At 43.2% G+C, this 25,565-nt stretch overlaps 1 protein-coding gene across 8 annotated transcripts in view; it reads right to left on the reverse strand.

The window, feature by feature from the left end:
• The window catches only part of LOC109887372 (uncharacterized), a 36,839-nt gene extending 11,492 nt beyond the window's left edge, over positions 1–25,347 (reverse strand). For 3 of the 8 annotated variants that reach the window (XM_031811486.1, XM_031811485.1, XM_031811482.1), the window contains exons 1-23: positions 25,244–25,347; positions 23,909–23,997; positions 15,820–15,895; positions 11,663–11,933; positions 11,422–11,525; positions 8,692–8,971; positions 7,833–8,008; positions 6,555–6,807; positions 5,764–5,921; positions 4,485–4,764; positions 4,142–4,311; positions 3,720–4,014; positions 3,373–3,470; positions 2,931–3,210; positions 2,547–2,716; positions 2,125–2,419; positions 1,685–1,803; positions 1,390–1,543; positions 1,264–1,295; positions 1,108–1,166; positions 799–1,013; positions 387–646; positions 101–235 (exon numbers count right to left, since the gene is read on the reverse strand). In XM_031811486.1, coding sequence (XP_031667346.1) covers positions 101–235; positions 387–646; positions 799–1,013; positions 1,108–1,166; positions 1,264–1,295; positions 1,390–1,543; positions 1,685–1,803; positions 2,125–2,419; positions 2,547–2,716; positions 2,931–3,210; positions 3,373–3,470; positions 3,720–4,014; positions 4,142–4,311; positions 4,485–4,764; positions 5,764–5,921; positions 6,555–6,807; positions 7,833–8,008; positions 8,692–8,971; positions 11,422–11,525; positions 11,663–11,933; positions 15,820–15,895; positions 23,909–23,997; positions 25,244–25,258 — 3,984 coding nt within the window. In that variant the 5' untranslated portion in view covers positions 25,259–25,347. Of the gene's footprint in view, positions 1–100; positions 236–386; positions 647–798; positions 1,014–1,107; positions 1,167–1,263; positions 1,296–1,389; positions 1,544–1,684; positions 1,804–2,124; positions 2,420–2,546; positions 2,717–2,930; positions 3,211–3,372; positions 3,471–3,719; positions 4,015–4,141; positions 4,312–4,484; positions 4,765–5,763; positions 5,922–6,554; positions 6,808–7,832; positions 8,009–8,691; positions 8,972–11,421; positions 11,526–11,662; positions 11,934–15,819; positions 15,896–23,908; positions 23,998–25,243 lie in introns of those variants that run through there. The other 5 variants (XM_031811483.1, XM_031811489.1, XM_031811487.1 and 2 more) reach the window with 5 other exon arrangements.
• Between the last annotated feature and the right edge of the window lie 218 nt (positions 25,348–25,565).

Here is a 25,565-nt window from a genome sequence, read left to right on the forward strand (position 1 = left end):
GATATCAATTACATAATAATACAAAATATAAAGGTAACATCATCATAAGATCATGTTCATGTGCAAGCAATGTCTCTTCTCTCTCTAGCTCAGATATCACCTTTGGTTGAATTAGATATTCATCTGTAAGATCTGTGAAGAGCTCGTATTCTTTATTTGGAGTTAGTTGGCAGCGAGGATTTGTTTCAATATAGATGTATTTGTCTCCATTCCTTCGTTTCCACTCCTCCTGCACCTTGTTTTCACAAAATCACATGTTATTATTTGTTTACATCAGAAAACATTGTCCAAGCAATAACATTAACAAAACATGAATTCATGGTTTAATGTCCTGTGTGCTTGATTGAATTCAGCCAAAGTATTGTTGACATTTCAGATGGTCTTACCTCCCTGATCACAACATTTCTGGGAAGCAACAACACATTCAGGATGGACCTCTTTTTAGGAACAACTGGGGGCTTGTAGAACAACAAGACAAGTGCTCTTATAGGAACGGTGGGAGAGTCTTCATCCTTGACTTCACCATAAGCAGAGAATCCACTGATGTTTATTATGACATGTGTTTCTGTTGTCTCAAGAGGAGGAAGAAACTCAATGATGTCATCATCAGTCACATGGGCTACAGACAGGAAGTCACATCCACCACCTGGGAAAGACAAACATAACATTGCTGAGACTGTAGTAGAAAATAAAATACACAATAATTAGTAAATAAATAAGCAAATAACGAAAATGTTATTTCAGAAGAGTCCTGAAACATGAAAAGTGAAATTAACCCTTCATGATATTATTACTCACTATTGTAGATCTCACAGTGGGGGAGGTGTAGTTGACAGACAGACCCCTTAAGGCATGTAAACATGAACAGGGGTCCTGCAGGTCTCTTGCCTCTCTGGGATAGAAGCCTCATGTCCCAGTGCACTGTCCTATAGAGCACCTCTCCCTCTCCCTCCATCCTGAACACCAGGCCTGTTATACTGCACTGGAACAGACCTGCACTGGGGCACTGGAACCTGTAGAACAAACAAGGATTTAATTTTGTGAGATTTTCCTGAAATTAAGGTTTTATACAAACTACCAATGATAACATTAAATATATCAAGTTACCGGTATTCTCCCCTGTTGTCCTGATCGTGGATTTCAGGTGTAAATTCTTCTGGAGAACTCTAAAATGTAGAAACAATAGATACTGTATTTCAACCAATATTGTGAAGAATAGTTTTTAAATTAAAATGTTCTCTCTTTCCAGTGAGGGTCTTTTACCATGTGATGGTGATCCAGGAAGGGAGGAGAATCTAAAGAGAACCAGAAACATCAATCATCATGTTTTACTATACAACTTCAACTTCATCATTGTTCCAGATTAAGATGTTACTGTATAGCTGTTACCATTTTCACTTCTCAACTCCTCATCATCAATCCTCTGGGTGTTCTCCTGGGTGTTCTCCTGTGTGTTCACAGATACCTCTGTGTTGAGACTATTAGCCATCTCCAGTTGGCTCCCTGGGATGGTTGAAAAGTCCATCTCTAGCTTTGGGGTTTTCTAGATTCAAATCAACAGAATAGATAGAAACATACTTCTATAACAGCGACATGTTCTATATTAATCTGACCTGTCCTCTGTTCTATTGTGAACATGTTGGTCACCATGGCAGCAGAGAGAAGGGCAGGGACAATCAGGCACCTTAAGTTTGATGAGGAACGGGGCTCTGCCAAGGAATGGGACACAATGCTCCTCAATCTTTTCGCCCCTGGAAACTAGACCAGGCCAGGATGGTTCCTCACTTGTTCTCTTTTTCTTTCCTGCAGTGGTCTCACACACAGAGAGAGAGAGACAGAGAGAGAGACAGACACAGACAGAGAGAGAGAGAGACAGAGAGAGAGACAGAGAGACAGAGACACAGACAGAGAGAGAGAGAGACAGAGAGACAGAGAGAGAGACAGAGAGAGAGAGAGAGAGAGAGAGAGAGAGAGATTAAAGTGTTGTTAGCTGGTTAACATACCAACAGGCTAGTGTAATAGTCAGTTTAGAAACAGTCTGTGCGGGATCTTTGTGTGAATCTCTATCACTCAATATCCCAGATCTGAGTGTGTAATGATAAATCTATCGTCTGGATGTGTTACCTCTACCGTGATATCTCTCAAACTTCTCTGCCAGATCTTCCCGGTTCATCCTCCTCAGGATCCTCAGTGTGATCTCCACAACTCCCTCAGGGCCGTACCTCTTCAGCATCTGATCCACAATGACCTGTCTGTCATTGTTCTCCAGCTGAGTTTTTGGGATGGGAGGAAAGCCAGTCAGGTAAGGTGGAAGCTGTTTGCTTGGAGTCAGTTCCTGCTGTAATATCTTCAGCTCGTCTGTGCTCAGCTCCTCCAGAGTGGCCAGCAGCAGAGCTTCTATTTTCTTCTCTGTAGGTTTCTAAGAAAACAACAACAGAACAGATTGAATTTTAATTTGGTGACAACCCTTTCTGTCAGTCTATCTGTCTCCATGACTTCTACCAGATGTGGGTTATGTTAACCTAAACATCCCCTCTCCTCCTCACCGTGACCAGCTCATATCTGTCCTTTGTGATTCCAGTGTCTTTGCTGCCTGCTGCCTCTCTGTCCAAGGCTCTAGAACGTCTAGACAGATGGACATGTTTCTTCTCTCTCTCTTCATCATTGCCAGTGTCTGATGAGTCGCTCCACCATTTTGTTTCTGTTGTAGATACAGCTATAGAAGATAAAGTGAAGAGAGATAATGGTGTTGTTGTCTCATGACATTTTCCTGTTTATCTACAATGATCAATCTACATCATGTTGTCTTCGTTTAAGCAATTACAAGGAGCCTGTCCTCCTATAACTCCCCCAACCAGCCTCCTCTGGCTTAGACCTACACTGAACTGTGATTGTGATGTATAGATTGATGTACATTATTGTTATATTACCTCTAGTGTGATCTCTCTGTAACTTCTCTGCTAGGTCTACCCGCTTCATCCCCCTCAGGATCCTCAGTGTGATCTTCACAGCTCTCTCAGGGCCGTATCTCTTCACCATCTGATCCACTGTGACCTGTCTGTCAGTGTTCTCCAGCTGGCTCTCTGAGATGGGAGGAAAGCCAAGCGGCTGGACACTAGTCAGGTTAGACTGAAATGTTTTCAGCTGTTCTTCAGTGAGTCCCTCCAGACTGGTCAGCAGCAGAGCTGGAACAGTCCATATCTGGGGTCTCTAAAAAGGTGACAAGATTTAAAGAAGGAATAGAAATACTGGTTACTGATACAAAGAACATGAATATAGCCACACACACACAAACATCCTAATTTCTCTGACAGATAATTTTTTCAAATGAGAGGGTGTTAGCGTGTTGTGCATGTGCACCAATCCTCTCACCTGTAAGCTGTGCTGTACTGAGGAGGGAAGGAACCTGGAAGGCTTCTCCATGACAACACTGGGTGGATAGAGTGCTTGGGAGAAGACAGGGCTGGAATCTGGAGTTATGGATGAAAATATTGATTTGTGATAAGAGCCTGAGTGACCAAAGGGACTCCCTTGGGGCATAGGGTCTCCCTGAGCGAGAGAGAGCGATATATATATATTAGCTGGTTAACTTTGATCCTACATTACAACATTACTGAAACTAAATGTTAACAATCTGGGGTGATCTTTGTGTAAATCTCTATCACTCAATATCCCAGATCTGAGTGTGTAATGATAAATCTATCGTCTGGATGTGTTACCTCTACCGTGATATCTCTCAAACTTCTCTGCCAGATCTTCCCGGTTCATCCTCCTCAGGATCCTCAGTGTGATCTCCACAACTCCCTCAGGGCCGTACCTCTTCAGCATCTGATCCACTATGAGCTGTCTGTCATTGTTCTCCAGCTGAGTTTTTGGGATGGGAGGAAAGCCAGTCAGGTAAGGTGGAAGCTGTTTGCTTGGAGTCAGTTCCTGCTGTAATATCTTCAGCTCGTCTGTGCTCAGCTCCTCCAGAGTGGCCAGCAGCAGAGCTTCTATTTTCTTCTCTGTAGGTTTCTAAGAAAACAACAACAGAACAGATTGAATTTTAATTTGGTGACAACCCTTTCTGTCAGTCTATCTGTCTCCATGACTTCTACCAGATGTGGGTTATGTTAACCTAAACATCCCCTCTCCTCCTCACCGTGACCAGCTCATATCTGTCCTTTGTGATTCCAGTGTCTTTGCTGCCTGCTGCCTCTCTGTCCAAGGCTCTAGAACGTCTAGACAGATGGACATGTTTCTTCTCTCTCTCTTCATCATTGCCAGTGTCTGATGAGTCGCTCCACCATTTTGTTTCTGTTGTAGATACAGCTATAGAAGATGAAGTGAAGAGAGATAATGGTGTTGTTGTCTCATTACATTTTCTTGTTTATCTACAATTATCAATCTACATTGTGTTGTCTTCGTTTAAGCCTCCTCTGGCTTAGACCTTCACTGAACTGTGATGGTGATGTATAGATTGATGTACATTATTATTATGTTACCTCTAATGTGATCTCTCTGTAACTTCTCTGCCAGATCATCCAGATTCATCCTCCTCAGGATCTTCAGTGTGTTCCTCACAGCTCCCTCATGGTCGTATCTCTTCACAATCTGATCCACTGTGACCTGTCTGTCAGTGTTATCCAGGTGTCTCTCTGGGATGGGAGGAAAGTCTAACATCCTGCCACTAGTCAGGTAAAACTGAAATGTCTTCAGCTGTTCTTCAGTGAGCTCCTCCAGAGTGGTCAGCAGCAGAGCTGGAACAGCCAATATTTGGTGTCTCTAAAAAGGTGACAAGATATAAGTGAAGGGATAGAAATACTGACTACTGATATAAAGAACATGAACATAGCCACACACACACACACACACACACACACACACACACACACACACACACACACACACACACACACTCATTTCTCTAACATTGCAAGATTACATTTTAAAATGAGAGGGTGTTTGTAGGGATGCAGCCTGACCTCCAACACTCATAGTTACATGAGATATTAGTTTGTTTTGACTGTGTGTGTACTATATCATTTCATACTGTAGAACTGACTATGACAGTGAGTACAGGTGGTGTAACATATGAGGGTAGAACTGTAGAACTGACTATGACAGTGAGTACAGGTGATGTAACATATGAGGGTAGAACTGTCTATGACAGTGAGTACAGGTGATGTAACATATGAGGGTAGAACTGTAGAACTGACTATGACAGTGAGTACAGGTGATGTAACATATGAGGGTAGAACTGTAGAACTGACTATGACAGTGAGTACAGGTGATGTAACATATGAGGGTAGAACTGACTATGACAGTGAGTACAGGTGATGTAACATATGAGGGTAGAACTGTAGAACTGACTATGACAGTGAGTACAGGTGATGTAACATATGAGGGTAGAACTGTCTATGACAGTGAGTACAGGTGATGTAACATATGAGGGTAGAACTGTCTATGACAGTGAGTACAGGTGATGTAACATATGAGGGTAGAACTGTCTATGACAGTGAGTACAGGTGATGTAACATATGAGGGTAGAACTGTAGAACTGACTATGACTGTGAGTACAGGTGTTTTAACATATGAGGGTCGAACTGTAGAACTGACTATGACAGTGAGTACAGGTGGTGTAACATATGAGGGTAGAACTGACTATGACAGTGAGTACAGGTGGTGTAACATATGAGGGTAGAACTGACTATGACAGTGAGTACAGGTGATGTAACATATGAGGGTAGAAGTGATCCTACACTTCTCTAGCCGTCCTCTTACCTGTGAGCTGAGCTGTCCTGAGCTACCAGTAGTTAATGACAGCAACTCCTTAGACGAGCCAGAGGGAAGGAAGGAGGAGGAGCTGGAGAAACGGGTGGGTAATGAGCTGTAGAAGGGCCTGGGTTGGACTAAGGACTTGTAGTCCTTAGTGGGAATACCTGAGAAAGTGGGGAAACAGAGGGGAAGACAGGAGGGGGGATAGAGAGTCAGTTAGGGTCCTTGTCTACAGTCCTACTTCTCTGATCTTTAACTTCTCTGCCAGATTATTCTGGTTCATCTTCCAGATTAGGAAGCTCAGGAAGAGATATACAGTCATGATTAGAAAGTCTCGTCTGTTTGTGAAATCTTCACTACTGTATTAGTGACTGTATGTATGGAATGGAATGAATGTTTGATTGTTGTTTAATCATCATGGGGTCACCTGGATACATCATGAATAACCATTATAAAAGAGGGGTCACCTGGATACATCATGAATAACCATTATAAAAGAGGGGTCACCTGGATACATCATGAATAAACATTATAAAAGAGGGGTCACCTGGATACATCATGAATAAACATTATAAAAGAGGGGTCACCTGGATACATCATGAATAAACATTATAAAAGAGGGGTCACCTGGATAAATCATGAATAAACATTATAAAAGAGGGGTCACCTGGACACATACAATAAATAAAAGAGTCTGCTGAATGTTATTATGAAGTCAGTAGAATGTTCTTTCTGGTTAGACCTACACTGAACTGTGATGGTGATGTATAGATTGATGTACATTATTGTTATGTTACCTCTAGTGTGATATCGCTCTAACTTCTCTGCTAGGTCTACTCGCTTCCTCCACTTCAGGTTCCCAAATGGGATCCTCATAGCTTCCTCAGGGTCGTATCTCTTCATCATCTGATCCACTGTGACCTGTCTGTCAGTGTTCTCCAGCTGGCTCTCTGGGATGAGAGGAGAGCCAGGCAGCCAGGCCCTATTCAGCTCGTGTGGGTTCATCTCCTCCAGAGAGGTCAGTAGCAGAGATGAACCATCCAATGTTTTCTAAAACAACCAAGATAACAACAGTGAGGAAGGAATATGAAACCTGACTACTGATATAAAATAAAGAACATGAATATGTAGTGTTTGTAGGGATGCAGCCTGACCTCCAACACTCATAGTTACATGAGATATTAGTTTGTTTTGACTGTGTGTGTACTATATCATTTCATACTGTAGAACTGACTATGACAGTGAGTACAGGTGGTGTAACATATGAGGGTAGAACTGACTATGACAGTGAGTACAGGTGGTGTAACATATGAGGGTAGAACTGACTATGACAGTGAGTACAGGTGATGTAACATATGAGGGTAGAACTGTCTATGACAGTGAGTACAGGTGATGTAACATATGAGGGTAGAACTGACTATGACAGTGAGTACAGGTGATGTAACATATGAGGGTAGAACTGTCTATGACAGTGAGTACAGGTGATGTAACATATGAGGGTAGAACTGACTATGACAGTGAGTACAGGTGATGTAACATATGAGGGTAGAACTGTCTATGACAGTGAGTACAGGTGGTGTAACATATGAGGGTAGAACTGTCTATGACAGTGAGTACAGGTGATGTAACATATGAGGGTAGAACTGACTATGACAGTGAGTACAGGTGATGTAACATATGAGGGTAGAACTGTCTATGACAGTGAGTACAGGTGATGTAACATATGAGGGTAGAACTGTCTATGACAGTGAGTACAGGTGATGTAACATATGAGGGTAGAACTGTCTATGACAGTGAGTACAGGTGTTTTAACATATGAGGGTAGAACTGTAGAACTGACTATGACAGTGAGTACAGGTGTTTTAACATATGAAGGTAGAACTGTAGAACTGACTATGACAGTGAGTACAGGTGATGTAACATATGAGGGTAGAACTGTAGAACTGACTATGACAGTGAGTACAGGTGATGTAACATATGAGGGTAGAACTGTAGAACTGACTATGACAGTGAGTACAGGTGATGTAACATATGAGGGTAGACGTGATCCTACACTTCTCTAACCATCCTCTTACCTGTGAGCTGAGCTGTCCTGAGCTACCAGTAGTTAATGACAGCAACTCCTTAGACGAGCCAGAGGGAAGGATGGAGGAGGAGCTGGAGGGACTGGGGTGTATTGCGTTGTAGAGGTGGGAGAGGGAGGATTTGGGCCTGGGATGGACTAAGGACTTGTAGTCCTTAGTGGGAATACCTGAGAAAGTGGGGAAACAGAGGGGAAGACAGGAGGGGGGATAGAGAGTCAGTTAGGGTCCTTGTCTACAGTCCTACTTCTCTGATCTTTAACTTCTCTGCCAGATCATTCTGGTTCATCTTCCAGATTAGGAAGCTCAGGAAGAGATATACAGTCATGATTAGAAAGTCTCGTCTGTTTGTGAAATCTTCACTACTGTATTGGTGACTGTATGTATGGAATGTAATGAATGTTAGATTGTTGTTTAATCATCATGGGGTCACCTGGATACATCATGAATAACCATTATAAAAGAGGGGTCACCTGGATACATCATGAATAAACATTATAAAAGAGGGGTCACCTGGATACATCATGAATAAACATTATAAAAGAGGGGTCACCTGGATACATCATGAATAAACATTATAAAAGAGGGGTCACCTGGATACATCATGAATAAACATTATAAAAGAGGGGTCACCTGGATACATCATGAATAAACATTATAAAAGAGGGGTCACCTGGATACATCATGAATAAACATTATAAAAGAGGGGTCACCTGGATACATCATGAATAAACATTATAAAAGAGGGGTCTGCTGAATGTTATTATGAAGTCAGTAGAATGTTCTTTCTGGTTAGACCTACACTGAACTGTGATGGTGATGTATCGATTGATGTACATTGTTGTTATATTACCTCTACTGTAATATCTCTCTAACTTCTCTGCCAGATCATCCAGATTCATCCTCCTCAGGATCCTCCATGTGTTCCTCACAGCTCCCTCAGGGCCGTATCTCTTCACCATCTGATCCACTGTGTTCTGCCTGTCAGTGTTCTCCAGCTGGCTCTCTGGGATGGGAGGAAAGTCAGGTAGCTGGACCGTAGTCAGGGAAATCTGAAATATCTTCAGCTGTTCTTCAGTGAGCTCCTCCAGACCGGTCAGCAGCAGAGCTGGAACATCCAACATGAAGGATCTCTAAAATAACAAAGATGATAAGATATAAGAGAATAGCAATACTGACTACTGATTTAAAGAACATGAACATCGCCACACACAATGTGGTACAGGAATGTACTCAGATGTTTTGGTGTGTTGAAATGAACTGACTATGACAGTGAGTACAGGTGATGTAACATATGAGGGTAGAACTGACTATGACAGAGAGTACAGGTGATGTAACATATGAGGGTAGAACTGTAGAACTGACTATGACTGTGAGTACAGGTGTTTTAACATATGAGGGTAGAACTGACTATGACAGTGAGTACAGGTGATGTAACATATGAGGGTAGAACTGTAGAACTGACTATGACTGTGAGTACAGGTGTTTTAACATATGAGGGTAGAACTGACTATGACAGTGAGTACATGTGATGTAACATATGAGGGTAGAACTGTAGAACTGACTATGACAGTGAGTACAGGTGATGTAACATATGAGGGTAGAACTGTAGAACTGACTATGACTGTGAGTACAGGTGTTTTAACATATGAGGGTAGAACTGTCTATGACAGTGAGTACAGGTGATGTAACATATGAGGGTAGAACTGTAGAACTGACTATGACAGTGAGTACAGGTGATGTAACATATGAGGGTAGAACTGTAGAACTGACTATGACAGTGAGTACAGGTGATGTAACATATGAGGGTAGAACTGACTATGACAGTGAGTACAGGTGATGTAACATATGAGGGTAGAACTGTAGAACTGACTATGACAGTGAGTACAGGTGATGTAACATATGAGGGTAGAACTGTAGAACTGACTATGACAGTGAGTACAGGTGATGTAACATATGAGGGTAGAACTGACTATGACAGTGAGTACAGGTGATGTAACATATGAGGGTAGAACTGTAGAACTGACTGACAGTGAGTACAGGTGATGTAACATATGAGGGTAGAACTGTAGAACGGATTATGACAGTGAGTACAGGTGATGTAACATATGAGGGTAGAACTGTAGAACTGACTATGACAGAGAGTACAGGTGATGTAACATATGAGGGTAGAACTGTAGAACTGACTATGACAGTGAGTACAGGTGATGTAACATATGAGGGTAGAACTGTAGAACTGACTGACAGTGAGTACAGGTGATGTAGCATATGAGGGTAGAACTGTAGAACTGACTATGACAGTGAGTACAGGTGATGTAACATATGAGGGTAGAACTGACTATGACAGTGAGTACAGGTGATGTAACATATGAGGGTAGAACTGACTATGACAGTGAGTACAGGTGATGTAACATATGAGGGTAGAACTGTAGAACTGACTATGACAGTGAGTACAGGTGATGTAACATATGAGGGTAGAACTGACTATGACAGTGAGTACAGGTGATGTAACATATGAGGGTAGAACTGTCTATGACAGTGAGTACAGGTGATGTAACATATGAGGGTAGAACTGTAGAACTGACTATGACAGTGAGTACAGGTGATGTAACATATGAGGGTAGAACTGTAGAACTGACTATGACAGTGAGTACAGGTGATGTAACATATGAGGGTAGAACTGACTATGACAGTGAGTACAGGTGATGTAACATATGAGGGTAGAACTGTCTATGACAGTGAGTACAGGTGATGTAACATATGAGGGTAGAACTGTAGAACTGACTATGACAGTGAGTACAGGTGATGTAACATATGAGGGTAGAACTGACTATGACAGTGAGTACAGGTGATGTAACATATGAGGGTAGAACTGTCTATGACAGTGAGTACAGGTGATGTAACATATGAGGGTAGAACTGTAGAACTGACTATGACAGTGAGTACAGGTGATGTAACATATGAGGGTAGAACTGTAGAACTGACTATGACAGTGAGTACAGGTGATGTAACATATGAGGGTAGAACTGACTATGACAGTGAGTACAGGTGATGTAACATATGAGGGTAGAACTGTCTATGACAGTGAGTACAGGTGATGTAACATATGAGGGTAGAACTGTAGAACTGACTATGACAGTGAGTACAGGTGATGTAACATATGAGGGTAGAACTGTAGAACTGACTATGACAGTGAGTACAGGTGATGTAACATATGAGGGTAGAACTGTAGAACTGACTGACAGTGAGTACAGGTGATGTAACATATGAGGGTAGAACTGTAGAACTGACTATGACAGTGAGTACAGGTGATGTAACATATGAGGGTAGAACTGACTATGACAGTGAGTACAGGTGATGTAACATATGAGGGTAGAACTGACTATGACAGTGAGTACAGGTGATGTAACATATGAGGGTAGAACTGTAGAACTGACTATGACAGTGAGTACAGGTGATGTAACATATGAGGGTAGAACTGACTATGACAGTGAGTGCAGGTGATGTAACATATGAGGGTAGAACTGACTATGACAGTGAGTACAGGTGATGTAACATATGAGGGTAGAACTGTAGAACTGACTTTTTCTTTTTTCTTTTTTTTTTTCTTCTTTTTTCTCATTGCCTCATGCTTCTTCCTCCTTCTCCATGTATCACTGTCTGATGAGTCTCTCCGCCATGTTGCTGCTGTGGTAGATACAGGTATAGAAGAGAAGTGAAGAGAGGTAACGGTATATTTGTTGTATTACATTATTAATTATTCATTTAAATCATGTTGTCTTTTGTTTGAAGGAACGTTTGACACATTTTCTTAACAGTGTTACCTCTAGTGTGATCTCTCTCTAACTTCTGTGCTACATCATCTCGCTTTATCCTTCTCAGGATCTTCAGTGTGTTCCTCACAGCTCCCTCAGGGCCGTATCTCTTCACCATCTGAACCACTGTGTCCTGTCTGTCAGTGTTCTCCAGCTGGCTCTCTGGGATGAGAGGAAAGACACATATGCTGCCACTAGACTGAAATTTCTTCAGCTGTTCTTCAGTGAGCTCCTCCAGACTGGTCAGCAGCAGAGCTGGAACATCCAACATGAAGGATTTCTAAAATAACAAAGATGACAACAGTGAGGAAGGAATATAAAACCTGACAACTGATATAAAGTAAAGAACATAAATATATTCATATTGTTAAGACGTACTAGAATATTTCTACTGGTCTCTCAAGATCACATATCATCATGAAATACATTACATTAGGAACTTACACACACAGTATGTGGCTCTGATCTACAGTTGAAGTCGGAAGTTTACATACACTTAGGTTGGAGCCATCAAAAGTAATTTTTCCAACAATTGTTTACAGACTGATTATTTAACTTATAATTCACTGTATCACAATTCCAGCAGGTCAGAAGTTTACATACACTAAGTTGACTGTGCCTTTAAACAGTTTGGAAAATTCCAGAAAATGATGTCATGGCTTTAGAAGCTTCTGATAGGCTAATTTACATCATTTGAGTTAATTGGAGGTGTACCTGTGGATATAAACTGAGCAAAAAAAGAAACGTCCTCACTGTCAACTGCGTTTATTTGAATTTTTTGTAAATATTTGCATGAACATAACAAGATTCAACAACTGAGACATAAACTGAACAAGTTCTACAGTCATGTGACGAACAGAAATGGAATAATGTTTCCCTGAACAAAGGGAGTCAAAATCAAAAGTAACAGTCAGTATCTGGTGTGGCCACCAGCTGCATTAAGTACTGCAGTGCATCTCCTCCTCATGGACTGCACCAGATTTGACAGTTCATGCTGTGGACGGCACCCCACTCTTCCACCAAGGCACCTGCAAGTTCCCGGACATTTCTGGGGGGAATGGCCCTCGCCCTCACCATCTGATCCAACAGGTCCCAGACGTGTTCAATGGGATTGAGATCCGGGCTCTTCGGATGGCCATGGCTGAACACTTACATTCCTGTCTTGCAGGAAATCACACACAGAACGAGCAGTATGGCTGGTGGCATTGTCATGCTGGAGGGTCATGTCAAATCAAATCAAATCAATCAAATAAAATTGTATTTGTCACATACACATGGTTAGCAGATGTTAATGCGAGTGTAGCGAAATGCTTGTGCTTCTAGTTCCGACAATGCAGTAATAACGAACAAGTAATCTAACTAACAATTCCAAAAAACTACTGTCTTATACACAGTGTAAGGGGATAAAGAATATGTACATAAGGATATATGAATGAGTGATGGTACAGAGCAGCATAGGTAAGATACAGTAGATGATATCGAGTACAGTATAACATATGAGATGAGTATGTAAACAAAGTGGCATAGTTAAAGTGGCTAGTGATACATGTATTACATAAGGATGCAGTCGATGATATAGAGTACAGTATATACGTATGCATATGAGATGAATAATGTAGGGTAAGTAACATTATATAAGGTAGCATTGTTTAAAGTGGCTAGTTATATATTTACATAATTTCCCATCAATTCCCATGATTAAAGTGGCTGGAGTAGAGTCAGTGTCATTGACAGTGTGTTGGCAGCAGCCACTCAATGTTAGTGGTGGCTGTTTAACAGTCTGATGGCCTTGAGATAGAAGCTGTTTTTCAGTCTCTCGGTCCCAGCTTTGATGCACCTGTACTGAGCTCGCCTTCTGGATGACAGCGGGGTGAACAGGCAGTGGCTCGGGTGGTTGATGTCCTTGATGATCTTTATGGCCTTCCTGTAGCATCGGGTGGTGTAGGTGTAGGTGTCCTGGAGGGCAGGTAGTTTGCCCCCGGTTATGCGTTGTGCAGACATTATAGAAAAATCAAAGGAAATCAGCCAAGAACTCAGAAGTCTGGTTCATCCTTGGGAGCAAATTCCAAACGCCTGAAGGTACCACGTTCATCTGTACAAACAATAGTATGCAAGTATAAACACCATGGGACCACGCAGCCGTCATACCGCTCAGGAAGGAGACGTGTTCTGAATCCTAGAGATGAACGTACTTTGGTCTGAAAAGTGCAAATCAATCCAGGAACAACAGAAAAGGACCTTGTGAAGATGCTGGAGGAAACAAGTACAAAAGTATCTATATCCACTGTAAAACGACATAACGACATAACCTGAAAGGCCGCTCAGCAAGGAAGAAGCAACTGCTCCAAAACCATCATAAAAAAGCCAGACTACGGTTTGCAACTGCACATGGGGACAAAGATTGTACTTTTTGGAGAAATGTCCTCTGGTCTGACGAAACAAAAATAGAACTGTTTGGCTATGCCATAATGACCATCATTATGTTTGGAGGAAAAAGGGGGATGCTTGCAAACCGAAGAACACCATCTCAACCATGAAGCACAGGGGTGGCAGCATCATGTTGTGGGGGTGCTTCGCTGCAGAAGGGACTGGTGCACTTCACAAAATAGATGGCATCTTGAGGAACGAAAATTATGTGGATATATTGAAGCAACATCTCAAGACTTAAGTCAGTAAGTTAAAGCTTGGTCGCAAATGGGTCTTCCAAATGGACAATGACCGAAAAGCATACTTCCAAAGTTGTGGCAAAATGGCTGAAGGACAATAAAGTCAAGGGATTGGAGTGGCCATCACAAATCACTTACCTCAATCCTATAGAAAATGTGTGGGTGGTACTTGATAAAAAAATGTACAAGGTTTAAGATAAATGATTAAATAATTCTACCCAGAAACTTAACCATTAGGGATTAGAGGTTATTTAGCATGGATAAGGAAATATTAAACATATGTCCAACTAGGTTGGACTGGGGAAGAGAGGAATGTGTGTTCCGAAAGAAAACAAAGAGGATCCTTAACCTATGTTTGAACCGACCCCTATAATCCTGGGAAAGTATGATAGGACAGGGAGTTGGATGACAGGGAGTTGGATGACAGGGAGTTGGATGACAGGGAGTTGGATGACAGGGAGTTGGATGACAGGGGACAGGGAGTTGGATGACAGGGAGTTGGATGACAGGGGACAGGGAGTTGGATGACAGGGGACAGGGAGTTGGATGACAGGGGACAGGGAGTTGGATGACAGGGGACAGGGAGTTGGATGACAGGGAGTTGGATGACAGGGGACAGGGAGTTGGATGACAGGGGACAGGGAGTTGGATGATAGGGAGTTGGATGATAGGGAGTTGGATGACAGGGGACAGGGAGTTGGATGACAGGGGACAGGGAGTTGGATGACAGGGGACAGGGAGTACCCCTCCAGGTTTCCTTTATCTGGGGGGGGGGGAGGGGGGACTGGAACTGTCAGCTGGGTAGTGATAAACTGTGGTGAGAATTCTGGAGAAGAAGAAAGCTCTCCTAATGTTAGTGTGCATGTGTTTGCATCGGTTAGAAGAATGTTATAAAAGGAACATCTTTGTATGTGAATGGGAGAGCTCTCCTGAATAAACTTGTGTTTGACTAATTGTGAGCTGGGAATTTTGTCAGTTTCATTTAAACCAGAACTTTACACACTCTGGGTTGCAGACCGATTAGGATAATTGAAAATTATAAGCATTGATAATAAAATTCGAGCAAGGAGGCCTACAAACCTGACTCAGTTACACCAGCTGTCAAGAGGAATGGGCCAAAATTCACCCAACTTATTGCGGGAAGCTTGTGGAAGGCTACCCAAACGTTTCGTTTGACCCAAGTTAAACAATTTAAAGGCAATTTTACAAAATACTAATTGAGTGTATGTAAACTTCTGACCCACTGGGAATATGATGAAAGAAATAAAAGCTGAAATAAATCAATAATTTTCTCTACTAGTATTCTGACATTTCACATTTTAAAAATAAAGTGGTGATCCTAACTGACCTAAAAAAATACATTTTTACTAGGATTAAATGTCAGGAATTGTGAAAGATTGAGTTTAAATGTATTTGGCTAAGGTGTATGTAAACTTCCGACTTTATATGTGGTTTGATCACAATGACATTTGACCTCTCAGACATGACCCCTAGTCTTACCTTCATGAACCCCAGCTTCTTCTCCAGCATAGAGATTTTAGTCTCAAGATCATGCTCCTCCACAGACTCGGTCAACCTGGACGCAGGAAACAGTCACACACTGTTCTGTTCCCCTACAGCACCACCACATGCTGTGGTCACTACACTGTTCTGTTCCCTACACCACCACCACATGATGTGATCACTACACTGTTCTGTTCCCCTACTACACCACTACATGCTGTGGTCACTACACTGTTCTGTTCCCCTATACCACCACCACATGCTGTGGTCACTACACTGTTCTGTTCCCCTACACCACCACTACATGCTGTGGTCACTACACTGTTCTGTTCCCCTACACCACCACCACATGCTGTGGTCACTACACTGTTCTGTTCCCCTACACCACCACTACATGCTGTGGTCACTACACCATCACCACATGCTGTGGTCACACACTGTTCTGTTCCCCTACACCACCACCACCACTACATGCTGTGGTCACTACACTGTTCTGTTCCCCTACACCACCACTACATGCTGTGGTCACTACACCATCACCACATGCTGTGGTCACACACTGTTCTGTTCCCCTACACCACCACCACCACTACATGCTGTGGTCACTACACCATCACCACATGCTGTGGTCACTACACTGTTCTGTTCCCCTACAGCAGCACCAAATGCTGTGGTCACTACACTGTTCTGTTCCCCTACAGCACCACCACATGCTGTGGTCACTACACTGTTCTGTTCCCCTACACCACCACTACATGCTGTGGTCACTACACTGTTCTGTTCCCCTACAGCAGCACCAAATGCTGTGGTCACTACACTGTTCTGTTCCCCTACAGCACCACCACATGCTGTGGTCACTACACTGTTCTGTTCCCCTACACCACCACTACATGCTGTGGTCACTACACTGTTCTGTTCCCCTACACCACCACCAACACATGCTGTGGTCACTACACTGTTCTGTTCCCCTACACCACATGCTGTGGTCCCTACACTGTTCTGCTCCCCGACACCACCACATGCTGTGGTCACTACACTGTTCTGTTCCCCTACACCACCACTACATGCTGTGGTCACTACACTGTTCTGTTCCCCTATACCACCACCAACACATGCTGTGGTCACTACACTGTTCTGTTCCCCTACACCACCACTACATGCTGTGGTCACTACACTGTTCTGTTCCCCTACAGCACCACTACATGCTGTGGTCACTACACTGTTCTGTTCCCCTAAACCACCACCACATGCTGTGGTCACTACACTGTTCTGTTCCCCTACACCACCACCACATGCTGTGTTCACTACACTGTTCTGTTCCCCTACACCACCACCACATGCTGTGGTCACTACACTGTTCTGTTCCCCTACACCACCACCACATGCTGTGGTCACTACACTGTTCTGTTCCCCTACACCACCACTACATGCTGTGGTCACTACACTGTTCTGTTCCCCTATACCACCACCAACACATGCTGTGGTCACTACACTGTTCTGTTCCCCTACACCACCACTACATGCTGTGGTCACTACACTGTTCTGTTCCCCTACAGCACCACTACATGCTGTGGTCACTACACTGTTCTGTTCCCCTAAACCACCACCACATGCTGTGGTCACTACACTGTTCTGTTCCCCTACACCACCACCACATGCTGTGTTCACTACACTGTTCTGTTCCCCTACACCACCACCACATGCTGTGGTCACTACACTGTTCTGTTCCCCTACACCACCACCACATGCTGTGGTCACTACACTGTTCTGTTCCCCTACACCACCACTACATGCTGTGGTCACTACACCATCACCACATGCTGTGGTCACACACTGTTCTGTTCCCCTACACCACCACTACATGCTGTGGTCACTACACAGTTCTGTTCCCCTACACCATCACCACATGCTGTGGTCACTACACTGTTCTGTTCCCCTACACCACCACCAACACATGCTGTGGTCACTACACTGTTCTGTTCCCCTACACCACATGCTGTGGTCACTACACTGTTCTGTCCCCCTATACCACCACTACATGCTGTGGTCACTACACTGTTCTGTTCCCCTACACCACCACCACATTCTGTGGTCACTACACTGTTCTGTTCCCCTACACCACCACTATATGCTGTGGTCACTACACTGTTCTGTTCCCCTACACCACCACCACATGCTGTGGTCACTACACTGTTCTGTTCCCCTACACCACCACATGCTGTGGTCACTACACCATCACCACATGCTGTGGTCACTACACTGTTCTGTTCCCCTACAGCACCACCACATGCTGTGGTCACTACACTGTTCTGTTCCCCTACAGCACCACCACATGCTGTGGTCACTACACTGTTCTGTTCCCCTACACCACCACTACATGCTGTGGTCACTACACTGTTCTGTTCCCCTACACCACCACCACATGCTGTGGTCACTACACTGTTCTGTTCCCCTACACCACCACTACATGCTGTGGTCACTACACTGTTCTGTTCCCCTACACCACCACCAACACATGCTGTGGTCACTACACTGTTCTGTTCCCCTACACCACATGCTGTGGTCACTACACTGTTCTGTTCCCCTACACCACCACTACATGCTGTGGTCACTACACTGTTCTGTTCCCCTACACCACCACCACATGCTGTGGTCACTACACTGTTCTGTTCCCCTACACCACCACTCCATGCTGTGGTCACTACACTGTTCTGTTCCCCTACACCACCACTACATGCTGTGGTCACTACACTGTTCTGTTCCCCTACACCACCACTACATGCTGTGGTCACTGCACTGTTCTGTTCCCCTACACCACCACCACATGCTGTGTTCACTACACTGTTCTGTTCCCCTACACCACCACTACATGCTGTGGTCACTACACTGTTCTGTTCCCCTACACCACCACTACATGCTGTGGTCACTACACTGTTCTATTCCCCTATACCACCACCACATGCTGTGGTCACTACACTGTTCTGTTCCCCTACACCACCACCACATGCTGTGGTCACTACACTGTTCTGTTCCCCTACACCACCACTACATGCTGTGGTCACTACACTGTTCTGTTCCCCTACACCACCACCACATGCTGTGGTCACTACACTGTTCTGTTCCCATACAGCACCACTACCACATGCTGTGGTCACTACACTGTTCTACATTAATTTCAGTCAGTTCATGAGGATGATGTAATAGAGGTATAGAAGAGATATTCGAGGGTCAATTCACCACTTTTAAAGTTGATTATCTCTCCAGCACCAGACCAGTAGACTCATATATCCAATGTTACCAGTGACTATAGCAAATCAGTCAAATGTATTTTAAAACGCCCTTTTTATATCAGCAGTTGTCACAAAGTGCTTCACAGAAACCCAGTCTAAAACCCCAAGCAGCAAGCAATGCAGATGTAGATGCATTGTGGCTCGGAAGAAACTCTAGAAAGGCAGGAACCTGGGAAGAAACCAGTGGAGGCTGCGGAGGGGAGGACGGCTCATAATAATGGTATCAACCACATGGAAACCACATCTTAGATATGTTTGACACCATTCCATTGACTCCATTCCAGCCTTTAATATGAGCCGTTCTCCACTCAGCAGCCTCCACTGGAAGAAACCTGTAGAGGAACCAGGCTCTGAGACGTGTCCAGTCCTCTTCTTTACCAGTACTGACTAACACAGAATGTTAATTACACCTGGGGGGACCTATATTATTTTTAATGATCAAAATATGTAATTTAATGTGAAAATGTACAATGTATAAGAAGAGGACTGGACACCCCTCAGAGCCAGTTTCCTATACAGGCACTAACACAACCAGTCATGATGCTTTCATCTGATTGTCAAACAAATCCTGTAACATGTTCATCCTAAATAATTACACCATCTAACCAGTGGACTGCATGTACACTGACACCATCTAAACAGTGGACTGCATGTATACTGACACCATCTAAACAGTGGACTGCATGTATACTGACACCATCTAAACAGTGGACTGCATGTATACTGACACCATCTAAACAGGGGACTGCATGTATACTGACACCATCTAAACAGTGAACAGCATGTATACTGACACCATCTAAACAGCATGTATACTGACACCATCTAAACAGTGGACTGCATGTACACTGACACCATATAAACAGTGGACTGCATGTATACTGACACCATCTAAACAGTGGACTGCATGTATACTGACACCATCTAAACAGTGGACTGCATGTATACTGGCACCATCTAAACAGTGAACAGCATTGTATACTGACACCATCTAAACAGTGGACTGCATGTATACTGACACCATCTAAACAGTGGACTGCATGTATACTGACACCATCTAAACAGTGGACTGCATGTATACGGACATCATCTAAACAGTGGACTGCATGTACACTGACACCATCTAAACAGTGGACTGCATGTGCACTGACACAATCTAAACAGTGGACTGCATGTATAATGGAACCATCTAAACAGTGGACTGCATGTACACGGACACCATCTAAACAGTGGACTGCATGTACACTGACACCATCTAAACAGTGGACTGCATGTATACGGACACCATCTAAACAGTGGACTGCATGTACACTGACACCATCTAAACAGTGGACTGCATGTATACTGACACCATCTAAACAGTGGACTGCATGTATACTGACACCATCTAAACAGTGGACTACATGTATACTGACACCATCTAAACAGTGGACTGCATGTATATTGACACCATCTAAACAGTGGACTGCATGTATACTGACACCATCTAAACAGTGGACTGCATGTACACTGACACCATCTAAACAGTGGACCGCATGTATACTGACACCATCTAAACAGTGGACTGCATGTATACTGACACCATCTAAACAGTGGACTGCATGTACACTGACAGCATGTGATGAATAGAAATAGACATCTGTTACAAAACACCATAAAGACTGAATAATGACATGCAGCGACTGCCATTGACTAGAGCTACATTAGTTGATGCTTCTTGTTGACAAATTGACATCTGAAATGGGGCTGAAACTGTCCCAGGAACATCTGGATGGTCACCCTAACACACACAATCAATTTACTAGACTAAACTACACTGTGTATTGCCATGAACTTCTGATAGGCTGAACCAGTAGCCAGTGACGTAGTGGTCAAAATATTGGTGGGTAAACTCTGATAGGCCGAACCAGTAACCAGTGATGTAGTGGTCAAAATATTGGTGGGTAAACTCTGATAGGCCGAACCAGTAACCAGTGATGTAGTGGTCAAAATATTGGTGGGTAAACTCTGATAGGCTGAACCAGTAACCAGTGATGTAGTGGTCAAAATATTGGTGGGTAAACTCTGATAGGCTGAACCAGTAACCAGTGATGTAGTGGTCAAATTATTGGTGGGTAAACTCTGATAGGCCGAACCAGTAACCAGTGATGTAGTGGTCAAAATATTGGTGGGTAAACTCTGATAGGCCGAACCAGTAACCAGTGATGTAGTGGTCAAAATATTGGTGGGTAAACTCTGATAGGCCGAACCAGTAACCAGTGATGTAGTGGTCAAAATATTGGTGGGTAAACTCTGATAGGCTGAACCAGTAACCAGTGATGTAGTGGTCAAAATATTGGTGGGTAAACTCTGATAGCCAGTCGCGGTGAAAAAAGTAACGCTCCCAATACTTCAATGCATTTGTCTGAAAAAAGTGGGTCAATTGTGTTTACTTGTGTTTACCCTCCACCTAGACCTACACCACTGCTGTTAGCCTACACTCTCAGACGAGGCAATTTTACACACTTGAACACACTGGAACACATGCAGAACAGGAAGCCTACATTCAATATAATACATAAGTTGAATCAAAACATGTTTTACACCCTAGTTCATGAGTTGAATCAAAACATGTTTACACCCTAGTTCATGAGTTGAATCAAAACATGTTTACACCCTAGTTCATGAGTTGAATCAAAACATGTTTACACCCTAGTTCATGAGTTGAATCAAAACATGTTTACACCCTAGTTCATGAGTTGAATCAAAACATGTTTACACCCTAGTTCATGAGTTGAATCAAAACATGTTTACACCCTAGTTCATGAGTTGAATCAAAACATGTTTACACCCTAGTTCATGAGTTGAATCAAAACATGTTTACACCCTAGTTCATGAGTTGAATCAAAACATGTTTACACCCTAGTTCATGAGTTGAATCAAAACATGTTTACACCCTAGTTCATGAGTTGAATCAAAACATGTTTTACATCCTAGTTCATGAGTTGAATCAAAACATGTTTTACACCCTAGTTCATTAGTTGAATCAAAACATGTTTTACACCCTAGTTCATGAGTTGAATCAAAACATATTTACATCCTAGTTCATGAGTTGAATCAGAACATGTTTTACATCCTAGTTCATGAGTTGAATCAGAACATGTTTACACCCTAGTTCATGAGTTGAATCAAAACATGTTTACACCCTAGTTCATGAGTTGAATCAAAACATGTTTTACATCCTAGTTCATGAGTTGAATCAAAACATGTTTTACATCCTAGTTCATGAGTTGAATCAAAACATGTTTTACATCTAGTTCATGAGTTGTCCATAATTCATGAATGTTTGGAGTCTTTACAGATCATTTGACATAAAACACTCCCTTTATTTCCTTACATTCATTACATTTATGACAGTTTTACTTGTCTTTATTAAGAATTTAACAATGTAATTAGAATATTGAACTTAAACCCGGTACGAATCCTGGATCTTGGGAGATCTCGGAAAATGCATTGTATATTTAACTATGCCTATGTAATATTTAAAAGGAGCTCAGCTTATGCAGAAATCCAGCCCTACTGAGTGGACAGCACCAAACCAGGTAGATAATATACTCTTTGTCAACTCATATCCACTCTGAAGGGTGTCCCTGACTGTACCAGGTAGATAATATACTCTATGTCCACTCATATCCACTCTGAGGGGTGTCCCTGACTGTACCAGGTAGAGAATAGATAATATACTCTATGTTCACTCAGAGGGGTGTCCCTGACTGTACCAGGTAGATAATATACTCTATGTCCACTCATATCCACTCTGAGGGGTGTCCCTGACTGTACCAGGTAGATAATATACTCTATGTCCACTCATATCCACTCTGAGGGGTGTCCCTGACTGTACCAGGTAGAGAATAGATAATATACTCTATGTCCACTCATATCCACTTTGAGGGGTGTCCCTGACTGTACCAGGTAGATAATATACTCTGAGGGGTGTCCCTGACTGTACCAGGTAGAGAATAGATAATATACTCTGTGTCCACTCATATCCACTCTGAGGGGTGTCCCTGACTGTACCAGGTAGATAATATACTCTATGTCCACTCATATCCACTTTGAGGGGTGTCCCTGACTGTACCAGGTAGATAATATACTCTATGTCCACTCATATCCACTCTGAGGGGTGTCCCTGACTGTACCAGGTAGATAATATACTCTGAGGGGTGTCCCTGACTGTACCAGGTAGAGAATAGATAATATACTCTGTGTCCACTCATATCCACTCTGAGGGGTGTCCCTGACTGTACCAGGTAGATAATATACTCTATGTCCACTCATATCCACTTTGAGGGGTGTCCCTGACTGTACCAGGTAGATAATAGATCATATACTCTTTGTCCACTCTGAGGGGTGTCCCTTACTGTACCAGGTAGATAATATATAATATACTCTATGGCCACTCATATCCACTCTGAGAGGTGTCCCTGACTGTACCAGGTAGAGAATATTCTCTATGTCCACTCTGAGGGGTGGCCCTGACTGTAGCAGGTAGATAATATTCTCTATGTCCACTCATATCCACTCTGAGAGGTGTCCCTGACTGTAGCAGGTAGATAATATTCTCTATGTCCACTCATATCCACTCTGAGGGGTGTCCCTGACTGTAGCAGGTAGATAATATTCTCTATGTCCACTCATATCCACTCTGAGAGGTGGCCCTGACTGTACCAGGTAGATAATAGATAATATACTCTATGTCCACTCAGAGGGGTGGTCCTGGCTGTACCAGGTAGATAATATACTCTATGTTCACTCACATTCCAGAAGAGGTGCTGGGGAGTTCGCTGGACGGCTCTTCACTCTCCTCCCCTGCTGGCATCCTGTCCTTCACAGAGGCAGCTACCTCCTACACACACACACACACACACACACACACACACACACACACACACACACACACACACACACACACACACACACACACACTGTGTCTGCAGTCTTTTCTATTGAGGACCACATTGGAAAGCCACCGCATCAACACACATGGCACTGTAACTGCTTGGTATCACACCAGGTTAGGCAGGTTAGGGAGGTTAGGCAGGTTAGGCAGGTTAGGGAGGTTAGGGAGGTTAGGCAGGTTAGGCAGGTTAGGGAGGTTAGGCAGGTTAGGGAGGTTAGGCAGGTTAGGGAGGTTAGGCAGGTTAGGGAGGTTAGGCAGGTTAGGGAGGTTAGGCAGGTTAGGCAGGTTAGGGAGGTTAGGCAGGTTAGGCAGGTTAGGCAGGTTAGGAGGTTAGGCAGGTTAGGCAGGTTAGGAGGTTAGGCAGGTTAGGAGGTTAGGCAGGTTAGGCAGGTTAGGAGGTTAGGCAGGTTAGGAGGTTAGGCAGGTTAGGCAGGTTAGGGAGGTTAGGGAGGTTAGGGAGGTTAGGCAGGTTAGGCAGGTTAGGGAGGTTAGGGAGGTTAGGCAGGTTAGGGAGGTTAGGCAGGTTAGGGAGGTTAGGCAGGTTAGGCAGGTTAGGGAGGTTAGGGAGGTTAGGGAGGTTAGGCAGGTTAGGCAGGTTAGGGAGGTTAGGCAGGTTAGGCAGGTTAGGGAGGTTAGGCAGGTTAGGGAGGTTAGGCAGGTTAGCCAGGTTAGGCAGGTTAGGCAGGTTAGGCAGGTTAGGCAGGTTAGGGTCTAGCCGTGTAATGGAACTTAATGGATGAGACAGTCATGGTTGAGAACACTATGTCTCTTGACAACGTCTCTTGACAACATGTCTTGATTGAGATGGTATGTGATTGAAATCGCAAAAGTTTACAATGTAGATTATAAACTATTTCAGATTTCTTCACTCCTTCGAATGACGTGAAAGTACTAGCTATAAATTAATCGGATATTACCGCGTTATGAATTCGTAGCTAGATTATAACCTAGACATTTTAATGTAGACCTATTAACTATTACATCACATGTTGTTCCGTCGTGTAAAGTACTTTTTCCCCCGTTACTTTGATCGAGTCAATCTAACACTTCCGTGTTGCTGTAAGAGAAATATGAAACGGATACAATGTAGCTACTTTACTGTATCGCCAACCTTTACCAGTGACGTTTACCACTAATATTTATGACTAATAAATAACAGCATACTCAGTTTTACTTCAAACTATTGTCTTACCTTAGATGGGTCCATTTCCTGCCACTCCAGGCGCTGCCAGCCGACTGGAAAATAATGAAGCCTGATCGTAGAGCCCTATACTTTCGTTTTCAGCAGTCCAGCCCATCACAACCACCCAATAATTCATTCTCTTGTAGTGCGTCGCCCTCTTGGGGACAAAAAGACCCCCAAACCAAAATAGATGTGAGAGCCATCCTTATCTAGCGATGAAGTCGATTCAACATCTCTGATAATATTTTGTTCTTTATGTTTCCAGTTGAATCACAGGTTGCAATTGTAATTAAACAATATTCTGATTCCTTTTGTGGCTTTGTGGGATTTA

The sequence above is a fragment of the Oncorhynchus kisutch genome, unplaced genomic scaffold (assembly GCF_002021735.2).
Source record: "Oncorhynchus kisutch isolate 150728-3 unplaced genomic scaffold, Okis_V2 Okis01b-Okis20b_hom, whole genome shotgun sequence".
Classification (NCBI taxonomy): domain Eukaryota; kingdom Metazoa; phylum Chordata; class Actinopteri; order Salmoniformes; family Salmonidae; genus Oncorhynchus; species Oncorhynchus kisutch.